The sequence below is a fragment of the Montipora capricornis genome, chromosome 1 (genome assembly GCF_036669925.1).
Source record: "Montipora capricornis isolate CH-2021 chromosome 1, ASM3666992v2, whole genome shotgun sequence".
In the NCBI taxonomy this organism is placed as follows: Eukaryota; Metazoa; Cnidaria; class Anthozoa; order Scleractinia; family Acroporidae; genus Montipora; species Montipora capricornis.
Genome location: NC_090883.1, coordinates 22698133 through 22714901, shown reverse-complemented (window position 1 = coordinate 22714901; position 16769 = coordinate 22698133). Strand labels below are relative to the sequence as shown.

At 39.3% G+C, this 16769-nt stretch overlaps 1 protein-coding gene across 2 annotated transcripts in view; it reads left to right on the top strand.

The window, feature by feature from the left end:
* LOC138026987 (peptidyl-prolyl cis-trans isomerase G-like) overlaps positions 1-15491 on the top strand; it is a 29434-nt gene extending 13943 nt beyond the window's left edge. The window contains exons 6-12 of one of the 2 annotated variants that reach the window (XM_068874573.1): positions 366-395; positions 4490-4635; positions 5839-6103; positions 8567-8719; positions 10341-10404; positions 12909-12950; positions 13184-15491. In XM_068874573.1, coding sequence (XP_068730674.1) covers positions 366-395; positions 4490-4635; positions 5839-6103; positions 8567-8719; positions 10341-10404; positions 12909-12950; positions 13184-14521 — 2038 coding nt within the window. In that variant the 3' untranslated portion in view covers positions 14522-15491. Of the gene's footprint in view, positions 1-365; positions 396-4489; positions 4636-5835; positions 6104-8566; positions 8720-10340; positions 10405-12908; positions 12951-13183 lie in introns of both variants that reach the window. The other variant, XM_068874501.1, reaches the window with a different exon arrangement.
* The last annotated feature ends 1278 nt before the right edge of the window (positions 15492-16769 follow it).

Sequence of the window (16769 nt, the reverse complement as noted above, 5' to 3'; positions counted from 1 at the left end):
AGCAAAGCAACGAAGAAAATATCCACAGCAGCACTTGTTACTCTTGATTACAAAATCTCGGTTCCCCATATCATACATCACAGCAGGGTGCTGATTTAGTTTTTTGAGCCTGCACTGGAAAGGCAGAAACAGCGGGAAAAGTCCAACTTCAAACGTAATTTTCTCGCAAAAAACAGGAAACAAGAAGAAATAACCCCACACACTCAACTTTACTTACATGTATGTTAGGCTTTCCTAAAACAATGTTGGAAAAATTGCTGATTTTGGCCTTCAGTTCTCCTTTAATACTCAGGTCCCTTTAATTAAGGCACTGTCTCATTACTTAGTCTCTAGCACTTGATGCAGCTTATTTTGTTGTTTTACAGAACAACTCAACCTGCTCCTCATCTGAATGGGTAAGTTACATGTAAATACAGCAAAACATTGTTGCTATGTTTGTCACGGTTATCGTTATTGTTGTTATTAACTGTCATTACATTTTATGGTATGATCATCATAAATTTATTGTTATCATAATAATGTGATAATTCATGTTGTTGTCCGTGTTGTAATTGTGATAAAGAACTCATTATTTTTATCCCAATAGCAGAGAAAATAATTTTATTCAAGTTTGTGAAATACATGTACAACGTAGTTCATAAAAATACAGAGGAAATACTGATGCAGCAGGCGTAACGTTGTATACACTGTAATATTAAAGGAACTACGGTGCAGTACATGTACATGACTGTACATGTATATTTGTTTTGCCCTTTCGCTTATTTGAAAGAAAATACATGTACATACAGCTGTATGTGAGGGAGCTTACATGTACAGTATGTCTGCAAGGTCTTATAACTGGAATAATGCTTCTGTAGCAAAAGGAAGAGCTCAAAAGCAAGGCAAGGAAGGAATTGCTAGAATTCTACCCCTGGCAGGGTAGTTTCTAAACCTGTCCAAATATGGATAACCTGACCATAAGATTATAGTTTTCTTGGCCAAGGGTTAGGGCCAAGTCCCTGTTTGGGACAGCTTTTTCGAAGACCTTTTGTTTGTATGATTTTCGTTACAGTTGCGATAGGTGTGAAAACGAAAGAAAATGAACATTCAATTATAACATTCTAGGTGTTGCCCTTGTGGTTTCCAGATTGTGAACAAACTGTGATTCTAAAAACCTTGAACGACCTTTCTGGTTTTTAGTCCATGAGCCAATTGAGATTTTGCTACCACCCGAGGTGGCTGAGGCTATCATACAGTGTTTATTAAATTAAAGCTTATCATGAGTAGATTCCAAAAATATTTGATAGTAAGGTTGTTGTGGTAGCTTTAGGCTGTCAAGTGACCCTGAAGCTAGGACACTCTGCATAATAAGAGAAAGTATTCTAATTATGCAGTTTTGCTCTTGAATTATTCTCGCAGTAACACATTCTTTTTAATGCTTTTACTCGGAAATGGCAAACCGACAGTAAGGTACATATGCATGAATTTGTGCATGTTTTAAGTTAGACACAATTGACAAATATGGGCAATTAAATGGGTTCAAGATGTGTGACCATAGAGGTCATTTCCAGTATCCCGTTTTCGAATGAATGATTTGCCCAATATTCTTGCCAATAGAATTGCTATAACCTCGATGAACAAATGTCAATGGTTACATGTAGATTCTATGCTTCCTAAATCGGCTGTATATGCACGGCTTGCTAATTCATCAACCTGCATGTAAAGTAGCCTGTCTTTCGTACAATTCCGTGGGTACCCTGTGGTATAAAGAAAATTGTTTTTTTTTTATTCTTGCTGTGGTTGTTGCTTAAGTGGCATTTTATAAATTACAGTTATATGATTGTTTAATACATAACAGAATATGAAAACATTGTGTATTCTAAGGAGCCTTGCTTGGGAAGACCTGCTATGGTGGTTTTCGTGACAGCTTTATGCCCGTTGTAACGTCTGTAGCAGTCTTGTAATTAGCACGTTGGCATGGCGATCATGGGTACTTCACCCTTCTTCGCACAGAATATGACATATCGGCAATCGCTGACATGTTGTGTCCCTTTCTTTGCGTGATTCCAATCTCTTGTACCGACCAATCCTCTCCAAGATTCTGAAGAATGCTTTGGAACTCTTTTGTTCTTAAGACCCCTGCAAATGCACTTACTGAGTCACAACCCATAAAGGCATGTAATCCTGAATGGGCCTTGCATGCATCCTCTCCAATTGCATTAGATATCTTTTCTACAATGTTCTGTTTATTATATAGATATTGATGAAATGTCTAGAGTTAAAACTAAAAAGCTCGCGTTTTATTGGGTAATCGTGTTGGTCACCATGGCAACACCTATATCCTCACATGTGAAAGATAAAAATGATATGTTCACTGCGTGCGGTGAAGATATGATCTTTTAGTAAAAGGAGAAATCCTGGTATTTCATCAATATCTATATAATAAAAGGAAATAATAAATAGAACTGTGTTGGGTTGAGCATGCTCATTGTTGAACATTACGGTAGTGTGCATTGTAGTGGTGAAGACACAGGACTTGAGATCTGGAGGGTTAGAGTTTGAGTAACGGTAATTGCCTGGTACAGTTCTTTGTTTCCTTACTATGTTGTAATGTTGAGACTGAGTGGATAAGTGTATGAATGCAGAAACCAATAAGATGATGTGAAACAGTAAGATGTGTTGAGATGCGTAACACTGAGCTTGAGGGAAGGTATAAGTGTTTTCACTCAATTTTGTGTGGTTGATATAGCTGCTTTAAATTAAATGTAGGTAGAGTACCTTTTCAACCTACGTAAAATGAGGATCACCAATTTAACCTGGGTAAAAGCGGATTAAATCTGAGACGGATTTGACCGACAACATATTCAGCGTGTAGCATAGATTGACATACATGACGTAAAGTTGCTTGTCTCTTGCACGACTAGAGGGTTAACCTCAGAGGTCAACCATGAACTGTATCAAGCTGTACTTATTTTGGCCCTTTTGTTAATCCTGTGCCTAGCTGGAAGGCTCTTGTATGTTATTGACAGAGTCTCCTTGGCCTCTCTGTTCTCGTAGAATGTACGTTTCCACCGACTTAATTGAAAGATTCATGTAAAAATGAAACACAATATCTATACGAGTGCTGCTACCTTCCTCTCGTAAAACTCTGGCCAGTGCCGTGCCAGCAATTTCACTGAAGGAAAAAGGGTCTACTTTCAACTTCTGAAAGTGCACCAAACAATGAATTGAGAATACAGTTGGAATTGGTATGTGCTCAGTAGGTTCAACAAGCTTCTCTAACTCCCTGCCAAGCTGTGCTTTATTTGTCTTTCTTGTTAATCCAAATGTTGCTTTAAGCCAAGGGGGCTGACAGGGGGCCCAGAGGATGCTCTAGAATATCCGGCTTCATGCGCAACTGGCGACTTTCGGTGGTAGCAGGGCTGGCGTAGTGGTGAGAGTACTTGCATTCCAGCAATGTTGCCCGGATTCGACGCCATACGTGGGTTGCCGGCGTTTGTTGGTTCTCCACTCTGCTCTCAGAGTTTTTTCCCCGAGTCTTGATCTGGTTGGTGTCTGGAGTGTGATACTAAAGATGGGCCACTTTAGGTTGATGAATTAGCGAGCCGTGAATATGCAGCCGATTATACAGTAGGAAGCATAGCCTCTAACTGTTGGCATTTGTTCATTGAGGTTATAGCAATTTTATTCAGTTGACAAGAACATTGGGCATGTCATTGATTCAAAAACGGCATCCTGACCTCTATGCTCACTTGACTTGAAACCATTTAATTGTGCATATTTGTGTCTTACTTAAACCATGCACAGGTGTCTTACTCTCTTTGTACCATTCCTTGGTAAAAGCATTAAAAAGAATGTGTCACTGTGAGATTAATTCAAAGGCAAAAATGTATAATTTTCCTAATTATGCGGCGTGTGTTGGCTTTAGGGTCACATGACAGCCTTAAGCTACCACGCCAGTCTTGCTATCATATATTTTCGGAATCTTCTCACTGAGATCAATCTACATGTAATGAACCTATGGATAATCATTATCAACCACCTTTTACAATAACAACATTGATATTAGGTCCACTCAAAAACCCCTTTACAGTAACTGGTAGGTCTAAAACACAGGTCATGTCACTGTGCTACAAATAAGTAAAGAACACTAAAAGTGTCTTCTAGGCCTAATTACTGTACAAATATGTTGCTTTAGGTCTAGGGGAAACTTTTGGTGTAGTTTCTCAACAGTCGAGGAGGAACTTCTAGTCTTGACCTGTGGAATGTGACCTTTGTTTTAGACCCTAGCATGACTGGGGTTGCTTTGGGTGTGACTGGTTTAATAACATCTACATGTACTTGTAGGTCCACTCAAACACTAGCTACGTTTACAATAATATTGTATGCCACCTTTAACAACATCTAGGTCCACTCAAAATTTAATTTTAATTTAATACATATCATGTAACAATACCATTACAGGTCTCCATTACAGCTCTACTCACAGCTGTACTTTACCACTTTGCAGAATCCATGTTGTTTTTGGTCATGTCTTACAAGGTCAGGAGGTGGTATCACAAATTGAAAACCAAAGTGTCGATGATAAGAGCAGACCTCTCAGTGACGTAAAGATTGGCAACTGTGGGGAACTTATTCCTAAAACAAAGGCCAAAGGTACAAGGCATTAGTGCTTTATTATCACATGGTTTAACTTCAATAATAGTGACCTTTAAATTTGAGTATCAGAATGACGATGACCGCGGACACGATTTAAACTGAGTGTTAAGGCGCATTTTGATCAGAGGAAGAGTTTTCTCAAGTTTCTTTGCTTTGAAGAGTGAATAGTTTATATGAGTAAAACATTGCGGCCAAAGGGCTGAATTGCGTTATACATTAAATACAAGAGTAGATACTAATAGACAATTATATACAAGAAAAATTGAAAAAGCTGCGTTTGGCTCTATTGGTTTTAAAACTAACATCATAAGTTCGAGAACGTCTTAGATTATACTTAGACTTATACAAAGGTGGTAATAGCTTATTTAAACGATGAGAGATATCCCCTTCTATTGAGTTACATGTAAAGTGTGACTGGCTTAGATGTTGGTGATGCTGCTCTAATGAGTCTAAATTTATGGATAAAAGAGCGTCTGAGTAAGTTTGATTTGGACAAATTATTGCTAAGGCCCTCTTTTGCACATTGCTAAGGCCTTCCTTTGCACATTGCTAAGGCCCTCTTTTGCACATTGCTAAGGCCCTCTTTTGCACATTGCTAAGGCCCTCTTTTGTACATTGCGAAGGCCCTCTTTTGTACATTGCTAAGGCCCTCTTTTGCACATTGCTAAGGCCCTCTTTTGCACATTGCTAAGGCCCTCTTTTGCACATTGCTAAGGGCCTCTTTTGCACATTGCTAAGGCCCTCTTTTGAAAGAAATGTAATTTTGAAGTGCGGCTTTTTGACGAAAGAACTGAGTGATCCTCGCACTTATTGAACAATTTGAGCAATTGTCACATTTTTTATACTAGAGACTAGAAAAATTCAGATGGTTTCAACGGGATTCGAACTCATGACTTCTGCGATGCCGGTGCAATGATGTATCAACTGAGCTATGAAGTCACACATTTCGGAGCTGAACAATTTGTTGGATGCGTGTGTTCCTAGGAAAGGATTGATGAATGAAGTAAATGTAATTTTGAAGAGCGGGTTGTCGACAAAAAGAACTGACTGATCTTTGCACTGACTGGACAATTTAAGCAAAAATGACATACCTTTCATCAGTATATTTTGAATTTTGATCTTGCCAACTTTTGAATTGGCAAGTATCATTCATTATCATTAATTTTGCATTAATTGTGTTATTTTGTATCATTCTAGCAGCAGAAAAGAAAGCTGAAAAGAAGAAAGCCAAAAGAAAGCACGACTCTGATGCCAGTTCAAGTTCTGATTCCAGCTCAAGCACGGATACAGAATCAGGGAGTTCGTCCTCTTCTTCTTCGTCTTCTGATGAATCCGTGAAAAAGAAACGATCTAGGAAGAAAAAGAAGATGAAAAGACAAAAACAGAGAGAGATTGTGAAGAAGATGAAGAAGAAGAAGGAGAAAAAGAAAGCAAAGAAGAAAAAGAAGACAGACATCAATAACAGGCAAGTCATTTGGCAGAAGTGGGTTTAAAGTTTTGACTCCCGTATTGATTTAAATCTACAGTTAAGTTAGACATTCCTTAAAATATTCTCATAATACTCGCACTTTACTTGAGCATAATTATCAATCAGACCCGTAGCTTTTGCGGGCTGAGGTCAATAGCCCTGCATGAGGTGAACCCTGAAACTGAGTACCCAGGGGAATACCTCTCGGAGCAGAGTAGAGAACCAACTAACTCAACCCACATTTGACTCCAAGTGTGGGAATCGAACCCGGGCCACATTGTTAGGAGGCGAATGCTCTCACCATTGAGCTATCCTTGGTTCATTTTATAAATATAGCCAACTCGAGTGGCACATCAATGCATCTGTTAATTTAGTTCAAAAGAAAGACCAACATTTGACTGCAGTGAAGTTGATGACGAAGTATTTTTAATGGTGTCATTAACACGCTGAAGTCTGGAAATGTACATCACAACATTAGTAACTTCATAGGATCAGACCGTGATCTTGCCTGACTAAACATTCTGTACGAGAACCTCCTGCTAGAAGCCTGTCCTCAAAACCGGTCAACAGAAAAATGCTCCCTTTCGAAGGGGGTCGGATGTCACACTTATTTTTGGTAATTTCATGCCACGCAAAATGGTCATAAAATGGAATGGAAATTCGCAGTAACCTCTTTAAATTGTTGGACAACGCAAAAAGAATACAACAAAGCCAAAGCGACTCGTGTGCGTAGGTACAAAACAGGACAAGACTAAAACGCTTGATTAACTCCAGATATCGTGAACACCACAAACTACCATGACATGACCTTTTTGAGCGTATTAAAGCACCCAAAGGTTAATTCATCTCTTGATCTATCTCTTTTTGGCACCCCGATGAAAAGCTGTTAGGCGTTAAGATAGACAAACACTTGAACAGGGATAGTTATGTTGATTTCCTTATTGATAAATTAAATTCTAGAATTTGTTTGCTTAAGGACGGTGCCTACTATTGTTAATGCGCATACGTCCTGCGCATCTCAAGATACTCGGATTTCCTATCGGCAGTGCTTATTAATACAGGGATATTTTTGCGCGGTTCAAAACTATGCGGAGAAAGCAGAACTTAGCAAGTGTTCTTGGTATCCAAAAAGAAAATTGGGGGTAACCACGCATTTTTCAGAGATAATTAAGCTTTTATTTGGCAAAGAGCGCCATACATTGCTTTGTATTTTAAAGCTTTTTACAAATATATTGGTGATTAATTATCTTCGAAAAATGCGTGGTTACCCCCAATTTTCATTTTGGATTTCAATAACTCTTGTTAAGATGTGCTTTTCCCGCATAGTCAGTAAACCGCGCAAAAATACCTTTGAATTAGTAGGCACCGTCCTTAAAAGAGCTAAGACATATCTTAATCATCGGCTAAGAAATCTGTTATAAAGGCATTAATTCAGCCTTTATTTGAATATTGTTGCACAGTGTGGGAAACACGAAAAATGGAAAATTTACTGCGATTATTAAGAGTCCAAAAGCATTGTGCCAGGCTAATGTTAGATGCTAGGTTTTCTGATAATTCTGTTGAACGTTTTAGTAAGCTTGGCTGGTTACCTATTGATGACATCATACTAATGAGAAAGGTTTTTTTAATGCACAAGATTGTTAATGGCTCTTGCCATAAGTACTTTAAATAAAGATTCTATTTCTTATGTTAATGATAACAATTTATTCATACCCCTTTTTCGTACCAATTCTGGTCTACGCACTTTTTATGCAAGTGCCAACCGACTATGCAACGAATTAGACTATAGCACTCGAAGCATTACAACCCTAAGGAATTTTAAAAGTAACATTAGTAATAAATACTTAGTAGTTCCAAGTTCGATCATTTTACTATTCATAGAACCTTTTAACAATTTTAGTTTAGTTTAGGAATACTTTGTGAATATTTCATTTTTGTCAATACTATTATTAAAGGACCGCAATGTAAACTACTAAATTATCAGTAATTCTGTCATCCAATAAAGTTATTATTATTATTCTAAGGTACCTGCTGATATAGGTGTAAAAAAAAGCAACTAAAGCATGGGAGTTTTGGGTTTTTTCTATTAAAATTTTATTTTTTTAAGACGTTTTTAACTGCAATCACCCACTGAAATTTTAAACTTTTGATTTTGTGAAATGAGCCTGACCAGTCAATTTTGATTAGCTAGCAATAGTGGACCATGAAATAAGAAAAATGTAAATTAAAGTACACAACGGGATGCTCAAATTGGACAAGTATAGCTGGGTGTTGAGCATTTTTTTTAGGTTAAATGATTAATTTATATGATAAGCATACTAGCTCCTTGAGAACTCCCAAGAGGTTTCCCATTGACAAGTAAAATCTGTAAGTGCCACTTTACGGAGGGAGTGTTAAAGGGACAAAAAGTGCTTCTTAAAATTGTTTAAATAACGTACCGCATGGTGTTTCTGCTTTTAGCCCTGAAGATGACAAACCAGGGAAGAGTTCTACAGCGTTTAGTACAGTGACCGCAGACGAGGTCCCTGATGTTCCTAACAACTCTTTCTTGTTCAGAAGAAGTCGCACCCCTTCACCTGTAAGGGAAAAGAGGCTTCAAGATGCAAAGGATAGGTTAGTTGACCCTTGATTTAGTGTAATTTGGTGGGCTATTCGCAGGTGCCATGCAGTCTTCATTGCACAAACTGACTTTGGGCACGTTCTTGGCATTTACCCTACATATGATTTCGGTTATTATGAGTGTGGCACACGCATTCGAGATCTTGTGTCCATAGCTCAAAACAACCTTGGTTTTCACATTTTTTTAGGTTGTGATGAAACATCGACGATTAACTCCATCAACATGAAAGAATCATGAACATAAGCTTGGATATAAACTCTACTTTAACTGCCAAAGGTTGTACATTTAATTTCCAGCCTCCGGAGAATTTTTCCGTCTGGGCCTATTCCCATGGTTACGGTCAACTTGTGAATGGATTCCAAGGAATTTCTGGCCCTTCAAATTACCTCTTAATACTTAATTCTGTCGTTATTCAGTACTACGCGGATCTAAAATACGCATAGCCCTTGTTTGGCCTTGTACAGCTGTAGCCCAGTCAGCAGAGCAACAGGGATACAATACAACACAACACAATACAACACAATACTTAAGCAATAGCGGTTGTTTTCCGTGTTTCCATAGCCTCATCTAAACACGAAGGGGAGTTGGGAGAATTCGAGACAGTTATGCAAACCTGAGACGTAGTCGAGGGTTTGCATAACTGTAGAGAATCCTCCCAACTCCCCCGAGTGTTTAAATGAGGCTATGGAAACACGGAAAAAAGTCCTCTATTGCCTTTATAAAATATTTCTAAAAGATAATTCCACAAATGAAGGAAAATGCTGGTTTTTTTACTTCTTGATTGAAACCGATTTTCTTGACACACGCTCATATTTCCTACCAACCTATCAAAACGCGCGTCTGACAATACATAACCAATCAAAATTCGTGTGATGTCACAGCCGTGTTCCATACTCTCATCTAAACACAGCTATTGACCAATGAGAGTGCACGTACTATCCTAATTATTTTATAAAATACAATAGATGGTTTTCACCTGACGTCACAGCAGCCATGTTGGTGTACAGAACAATAGAGGAAAAAGTCTTTTGGGAATTTGACTCTATTATAATGCAAAACATGTGTCATAATTTACCGTTGTTTTGTACACAAACATGGGCGTCTCATCACGTGATTGAAAACCATCTATACAATACATACTTAATTCACTGGTGAATGAAACTCCATAAGGAATGAAACACAATGACACACAACGAAACGACGGAACATAACAACAACGACAACAACAACAACTGTTAAGAATCCCAACTGGCCGGAGGCAAACCAGTTGGCTATTTACAAGTGCAGCTGGGAAGTTGAACCAGGGACTACCAGGATCAAATTCAACGAGTGGTCAGAGCGGGTCTTGAACCCGGGATCTCCGGATCTCAAGGCAAGCGCCCTAATTCGAAGGGATCTAATGTGAAGGTCAAATGTTCAATTCTTACCCTGGTGAGAGGGGTTTCTCTGTCATATTGTGCAGACCCATTTAATTTTCTCGACATGCACTAATTCACAGATGGATTTCGTTGGATATCTAGCTCTACAAATAACCTTTAATGGTCAAATCTTACGTTTACAACAGGATTAACAAAATCATCGTAGATTCAAGCAACATTATTTTTTTGTTTCAAGGAAGAGCAAGTCACCTCCAGGATACAAAGCCAAACCTGATGACTTTTCACCAAGAAAGGATCGGGTTTGTACATTTAAATTGAATCTTATCATTCATAATAATTATTTCTCTGTTTCTGATTGTCTGAGATCCACTGAAAAATAATTTGCCACTGTAGCCAACGAAACGACTGGTCGTTTTCTTATTTCCAGTCAACGGGTTTTGTCTAGCTCCCAGATACAATGAAGCTTGAGAGCTAAATTGGTAGAGCGTTGCACCGGTATCGCTGAGGTGTGAGTTCGAGTCCCGTTCAAATCTGAACTCTTCAAACTTTCATTTCGTTACTGCTCAAGTAACGTTTATAACTGATGATTGACGTCTTAACTCGATTCTCTCTGAAGTTCAAATGTATGGCGTTCATATATTAACTCTTGTCACGTTTCAATTTTGTAAAGAACAGTCCATGTTAACTGTTGAGACCTCTTGAAAACTGGAATAATTAACCGAGTAAAGCAGTGATATATTTTACTTTCATCGATAATTATGATGTAGGTTGGAAAGTCGTTATAGGACGTTACTGGGAGCAGGGCTGGCGCAGTGGTGTGAGCACTCGGCTGCCACCAATGTGGTCGGGGTTCAATTCCCAGGCTTGGAGTCAAATGTGGGTCGACTTTGTTAGTTCTCTACTCTGCTCCGAGAGATTTTTCTCTGTGCACTCCGATTTTGTTATCGTCTAAACCCCCACGTCTCATTTGACCTGAGTTAAATTGATTTGATTTCAATGTACATTTAATATCAAGTAAGAACTGGATTAGGGCCAACAGACTAGCTCTGAGCACCCAAACGACTAATGCTATTTTACTCAGCTAGGCTGAATCATTCCTTTAGCATCATAATTGACGGTGTAAATATTGAACAGGTTCCACTACCTAGAAATTACATTGTAGTTTTCATTCCGACATGAATTGGAACAAAAACATTCACTGAACTTTGGCGAGAGCTGTCTAAGACCGTTGGTGTACAATCCAAAATTGGCATCTAACTGAACACCGACATTCTTCTGCTCTAATTCAGTTTAATTTACCCTTTTGTATACTGTGAAATTCAAATACAGGCCCTTGCATATCCAACTGATTTTAAACCTAGGATGCCTATTCAAAAGCGGTCTACAAGAATCGTATTTTCTTCTATTCCAAAATCTCATAGTGTACCATTGCTTAAGACCCCCCATGTATTGACTGTTGAGGATATTATTGATCCTATATTGAGTTATGAAGCTATTCAGTTGGGAGCAGGCCACTATATTATCCCTTCTCCTTGGTTATTTCCAACGCCACCTCATCAATTTCACATATCGAATGAGGTTCAGCGTTGTCTACTGTACTTTTATCAACAACGGTATTCGTCATCACAGTGGTCAAAATGTTGTGACCACTGTGATGACGAATATTGTTGTCGATGAGAGAAAAGACAACGCTGAACCACATTCAATTTGTTTTTGACCACAATATTCAACGTCAAAGAAAATTAATTTCAGGGCGCGACCAAGATCGTGATACAAAGAAGGAGGATTATTAGCATAAAGACAAAATAATTACTTAGCCGCCATTTATGAATACGGTCTATTCTCTCTTCAGAGACCCTGGGAACGTGGTTGATCTATCAGTTCGGTAGATAACTTCTGGGAAGGGTGATCATGTGACCTGAGGCCTGTGTTTCTGTTGGCTGTTAGGCCCATGAATTGTTAATTACTGCTAAAGTGATTTTTGAGCATAAGTACATTGTAGATGTACTCGAGTGTGATTAAAATAATTATCCAGAGATATTACTCTCCGACGACTGCATAAGTCTTCAAATCTTGCAAAAGCTGGATTCAGCAATTGGTTTATTCCTCATTCAAAGCATTTTCAGAGCTCTTAAAATGTGTGCTTCATTTTGATCCACCGTTATCAGTTACCTCAATTTTATGTTGTTTTGAACTCGTAATTAGCTCGTCTTGCCCTAGTGTTACATTTCTAATTTTTTTTTTTTCAATCTCACGTATTTCCTGTATCATGAGTCTTTTCTGAAATTGCATACATTGTATATATTCTTGCCTTAGAGAAGAGAGAAAGGGACAATTTTGCTTTGATTTCCTTTCCCAAAAAGAAATCAAAGGTTTATACCGAAAATCTTCTGAAACCGAGTTGTCCATTTTGCCAGTAGCTGATGAGTCCCGTGACAAGAAATTATCTTCTGCCGAAGAATTGTAATTTTCATACAGTGAAATAAGTGAACTCAACACTGAGTACTATTTGGAGTTCTAGAATTATTTTGCCCCCGACGTTTGAGGACGAATACCGTTTTGTCGGCTTGGTAGAATTAGCAAGTGATCTGAGACAATCCAAAAGGAAGAAACCTTTCGATTGGTTAGCAAAATATTAGAGCTAAGGAGCACTCGTGGATGAATACAAGTGCTGTTTAGGAAAAAAAAATCTTAAATTAATGCCTTCTGGTGGGAACTTCAATATTCAATATACTACCACAATATTTATTATTCCTAGCAATAATCGGTGGTAACTCTTTCATTTTTTAATTGTATTTGTCAGGTTTCCAAATCTGGAAGAATTCTACGAGGCCGAGGAAATATGGTATGAAGTAAACGTTCTCAAACTCAGCCTTGGCTTCGAATTTGTGTGTAATAATGTTGTTAACTCATTATGAAAATGTGATTTTTCTTTCAAAGAGGCTTGAAATGGTTTTCTTTAGGTAACAGTGGGTTTCCAATAGAAAATGATTACATGTGTAAAGTAGTGCAACATCGTTTTGGAAGAGTTGTTTACTTTTCTCTTGTTGATACAATCTGTTTCGTCTCCTCCTTTAGCGGTACCGTACTCCTCCACCTTCGTTTTCTTCAAATGAAGCCCGACACGCTGTTGACCGCGGTACTTCCCCGCGCCGTTTGCTTCCACGTTCCAGGTCACCTCGAAGACGAAGCAGATCTCCACGCGCCAAAAACTCGTCCTCTCCAACTGAGCTCCCATTATCCTCACGGAGACACCCGAAGTCCCCGAGAAGAAATTCGAAGTCCCCGAAAAGAAACGTGAAGTCTCCGAGAAGAAATTCGAACTCTCCGAGAAGAAACTCGAAGTCTCCGAGAAGAAATTCAAACTCGGCACGAAGGCACTCAAAGTCACCAAGAAGAAGACGTGGTAAGTCCCCAAGATATCGCTCCAAATCGCCTCGACAAAGCTCTTCCCGGAGGTGGCGTTCAAAATCTCCGAAGAATCCTTCACTTTCTCCACAAAGAGAGTCGAGATCGTCGCTGAAACGCTCGATATCTGGCGAAGATCAGGAGTCAATGACGTGTACGAAAAATCCCAAGTCACCTCCTTTTAGTGACGGGAAAAAGGTGGATTCAGACCAGAAACCGTCATCTAGTGATCAAAGAAGGGAAAGCACACAGGAAGGAAATGAACGCTGCGACAAGCTTAGAGGCACAAGGGGCGAGAGAGTGGAGAAATCTGTCGTTTCAACAAAAAAGCCCTTGAGCCAAAAAGAGAACAACGAAGATCGAGTTGTTTTGTATACAGACAGTGACGATGCTGAAGCACCAAGGATAACTGAATCAAAATGTGAACGATCGAAGTTTGCATCTTCTAACGGTTTTCGAAGAAGAAGACGGGGAAATGGGGGACATCTAGCAAGCAGCAGCGACAGTGAAGAGCGTGACGAAGGAAGCCATGTTGTACTCAAACCAACAAAGCAAGAGAGTCTTAATGAAGAAAATAAAGAGGCAAGAAACAAAAGGTCAGGGTTTTGCGACTTTGAAAACCATAGCGGGACCTCAACATCATTGACTCCAAAGGAAAAGGTAGTTACTGATGTTCGGTCCACCGAAAAGGGTAACCTCAACCGCCAGCACTCAAATAATGCTGATGATGATCACCGAAATCCATGCAGGGACAACATTGACAATAAGGAAAGGGAAAGGAGTGATTCCCCTGAGGGAACTCCGCCTGAGAGAGGTGCCCCTCGAAGGCGCAGCCGCAGCAAAAGCTTGGACAGCGACAAGAGCAGTTCTACTGATCATGAGCGGAACCGGAAGTGGAATCGTCACCGCGATCACTACCATCGGCATCATCACCAGCGTAAGAGAAAGTCTCCGATATCAGGAAAAAGATCATCGACGCGGATTAACAGTGATAGCTCTAGCAGTTGATTTGAAATGACAATTATCTGCTTGTGAAACACAGGAGCGGACACATGCAGCCATTTTGCTTACAAAAGACCTTTAGCCATGTTGGATGGTCTCAAACAGTTGTTGATACACATACACACACACCATTCAATTGCAAATGAAGAGGCAAAATTCGAGTCCAGGTTTTTAAAGAAGTTAAATCAGTCCAGTCTTCGAGGAAAAGGGTTGCCGAACCTAATTTTCCGGGTCTGGCTATTCCATATCCTCCTGTCGTCGAGCGCAAACGAAAAAAAAAAAAAGCCCTGTAGGAGAAAATAGCGGTGCGAAATTTGGGTTTGAATGAGATCTTACTCTTCTCTAAAATATGCAACATGATATTTTCTCTAGGCTATCGATAATTTCTAAGTTGCACTGAGGTAGGATTATCGTTAATTTTGATGACTGTGTAATGTAGTCTGCTTTGTAAGAACGGTCTGTTTTCGTTCCACGACTGAGGTCTGAGACGTATAAGACTGCAAAAAAGTATGATTATTTCCTCCAATTTCTACCCGTTTTGTAAACGATACATGAAGTTCAATTCAGGACAAATTAAGAACTAACGATAACAGTTACTAAGGGATCGAAAATAGGCTATGTTTTGTTTTTTCTCGCTCTCGACTGACTGAACAAAAGAAGATATTCTAGTATTCTGTAAATAACGATCTTCCTTTAGGGCAGACAAATATTAAAGCGTTTAATCTTGCAATTATGACATTCAGGTTTTATGGATGATTTTACCTATAGCATTTTCCCAAAAACGCACGGAAGGCATGACGAAGTCCAGAAGGAACCTTGTTCCTCACTCACAAACACTTCCTTTTCGCCGCTTAATGTGCAAAGGAGATTAAAGACGAGTCACGCTAATTTGTCATGCAGAATATAAAACAACAGCTCATTTAAGGGACTGTACTGTTAATTCCTACAAATAACATTAAACTAATTTTTAATTCCAGAAGTCTTCCTTTTTGGTTTTATTTTGCTGTCCAGCGTGTGTATGTTGGGGTATTGCCACAATTGCCCCTTCATCTACTATGTCACAGCTGAGAGTGCTGAGAAACGAGGTTTGATGTGACAAAAATAGTCCGCCAAGAGTAAGAGTGGCGCAGGTACAGACACAAAAAATAAGAGTGGCACAGGGTACAGACTGGTGCAGTAATCATTGTGGATAGTCATAATGTGGTCTTGATTGCATATTGGAGGAAAAAAAGGGACGGCGACGTCGACAAAAACGTCACCTCAGCATACAATTTTGCAACATCGCAAGTTCGTTGATCTGCAGAGTGCCGTAAGGGCCGATTTACACGGTACAATTTTTGTCGCATGCGACAACGGCTGACGACAGGCCCACGACATGATTTACGATTGCTGTGTACGTCAGAAAAAAATGTCGTAGCGTTTTAAACTGCGACAGTCGTAAGTCAGCTGTCGTGAGCTTGTCGCATGTGACAAAAATCGTTCCGTGTAAATTGATTTAACTGTTCGAGGGTAATGTGAAGTACTAGTTTTTTACCCATATGAACCATGTGAGCGTTAGCCCTACTAATGGAATGGGCTTAAGTTATGTCCTTGTGTGGGCCAATTTCCATTAGTAGGGCCAACGCTCACATGGTTCATATGGGTAGAAAACTAGCACTTCACATTACCCTCTAATAGTTGAGTCTGTTGAAATATAAGTGCTACACGGCCAACGTTTGCAAAAACGTAACCTTTCCTTGTACGTGTACATATTCATTGCCATGACATTGACATCTTAAATTCCCACGTTCTGCTCCCCTCTGACCTTGTAGCTCAGTCGGTAAAGAAGCAGTGATCTTACCCGAAGGTCGTGGGTTCAATTCCAACCCTGGTAAGAGTTTTCTCTGTCCTTGTGTGGGCCTATTTCCATCAGTAGGGCTAACGCTCACATACTAGCACTTCACATTACCCTCTAATGGTTAAGTCTGTTGAAATATAAGTGCTACGCCGGCAAAGTTTGCAAAAACGTAACCCTTCCTTGTACATTTTGATTGGCTAGTAGGAAATATGAGAGTGTATCAAGAACATCTGTTTCAATCAAGAAGAAAAAAAAAACACAGCATTTTCCTGCATTTGTCGAATTATCTTTGAGAAATATTTTTAAAAAGCACTAGAGGACTTTTTTCCGTGTTTCCATAGCCTCGACTGCGTCTCGGGTTTGCATAACTGTCTAGAATTCTCCCAACTCCCCCTCGTGTTCAGATGAGGCTATGGA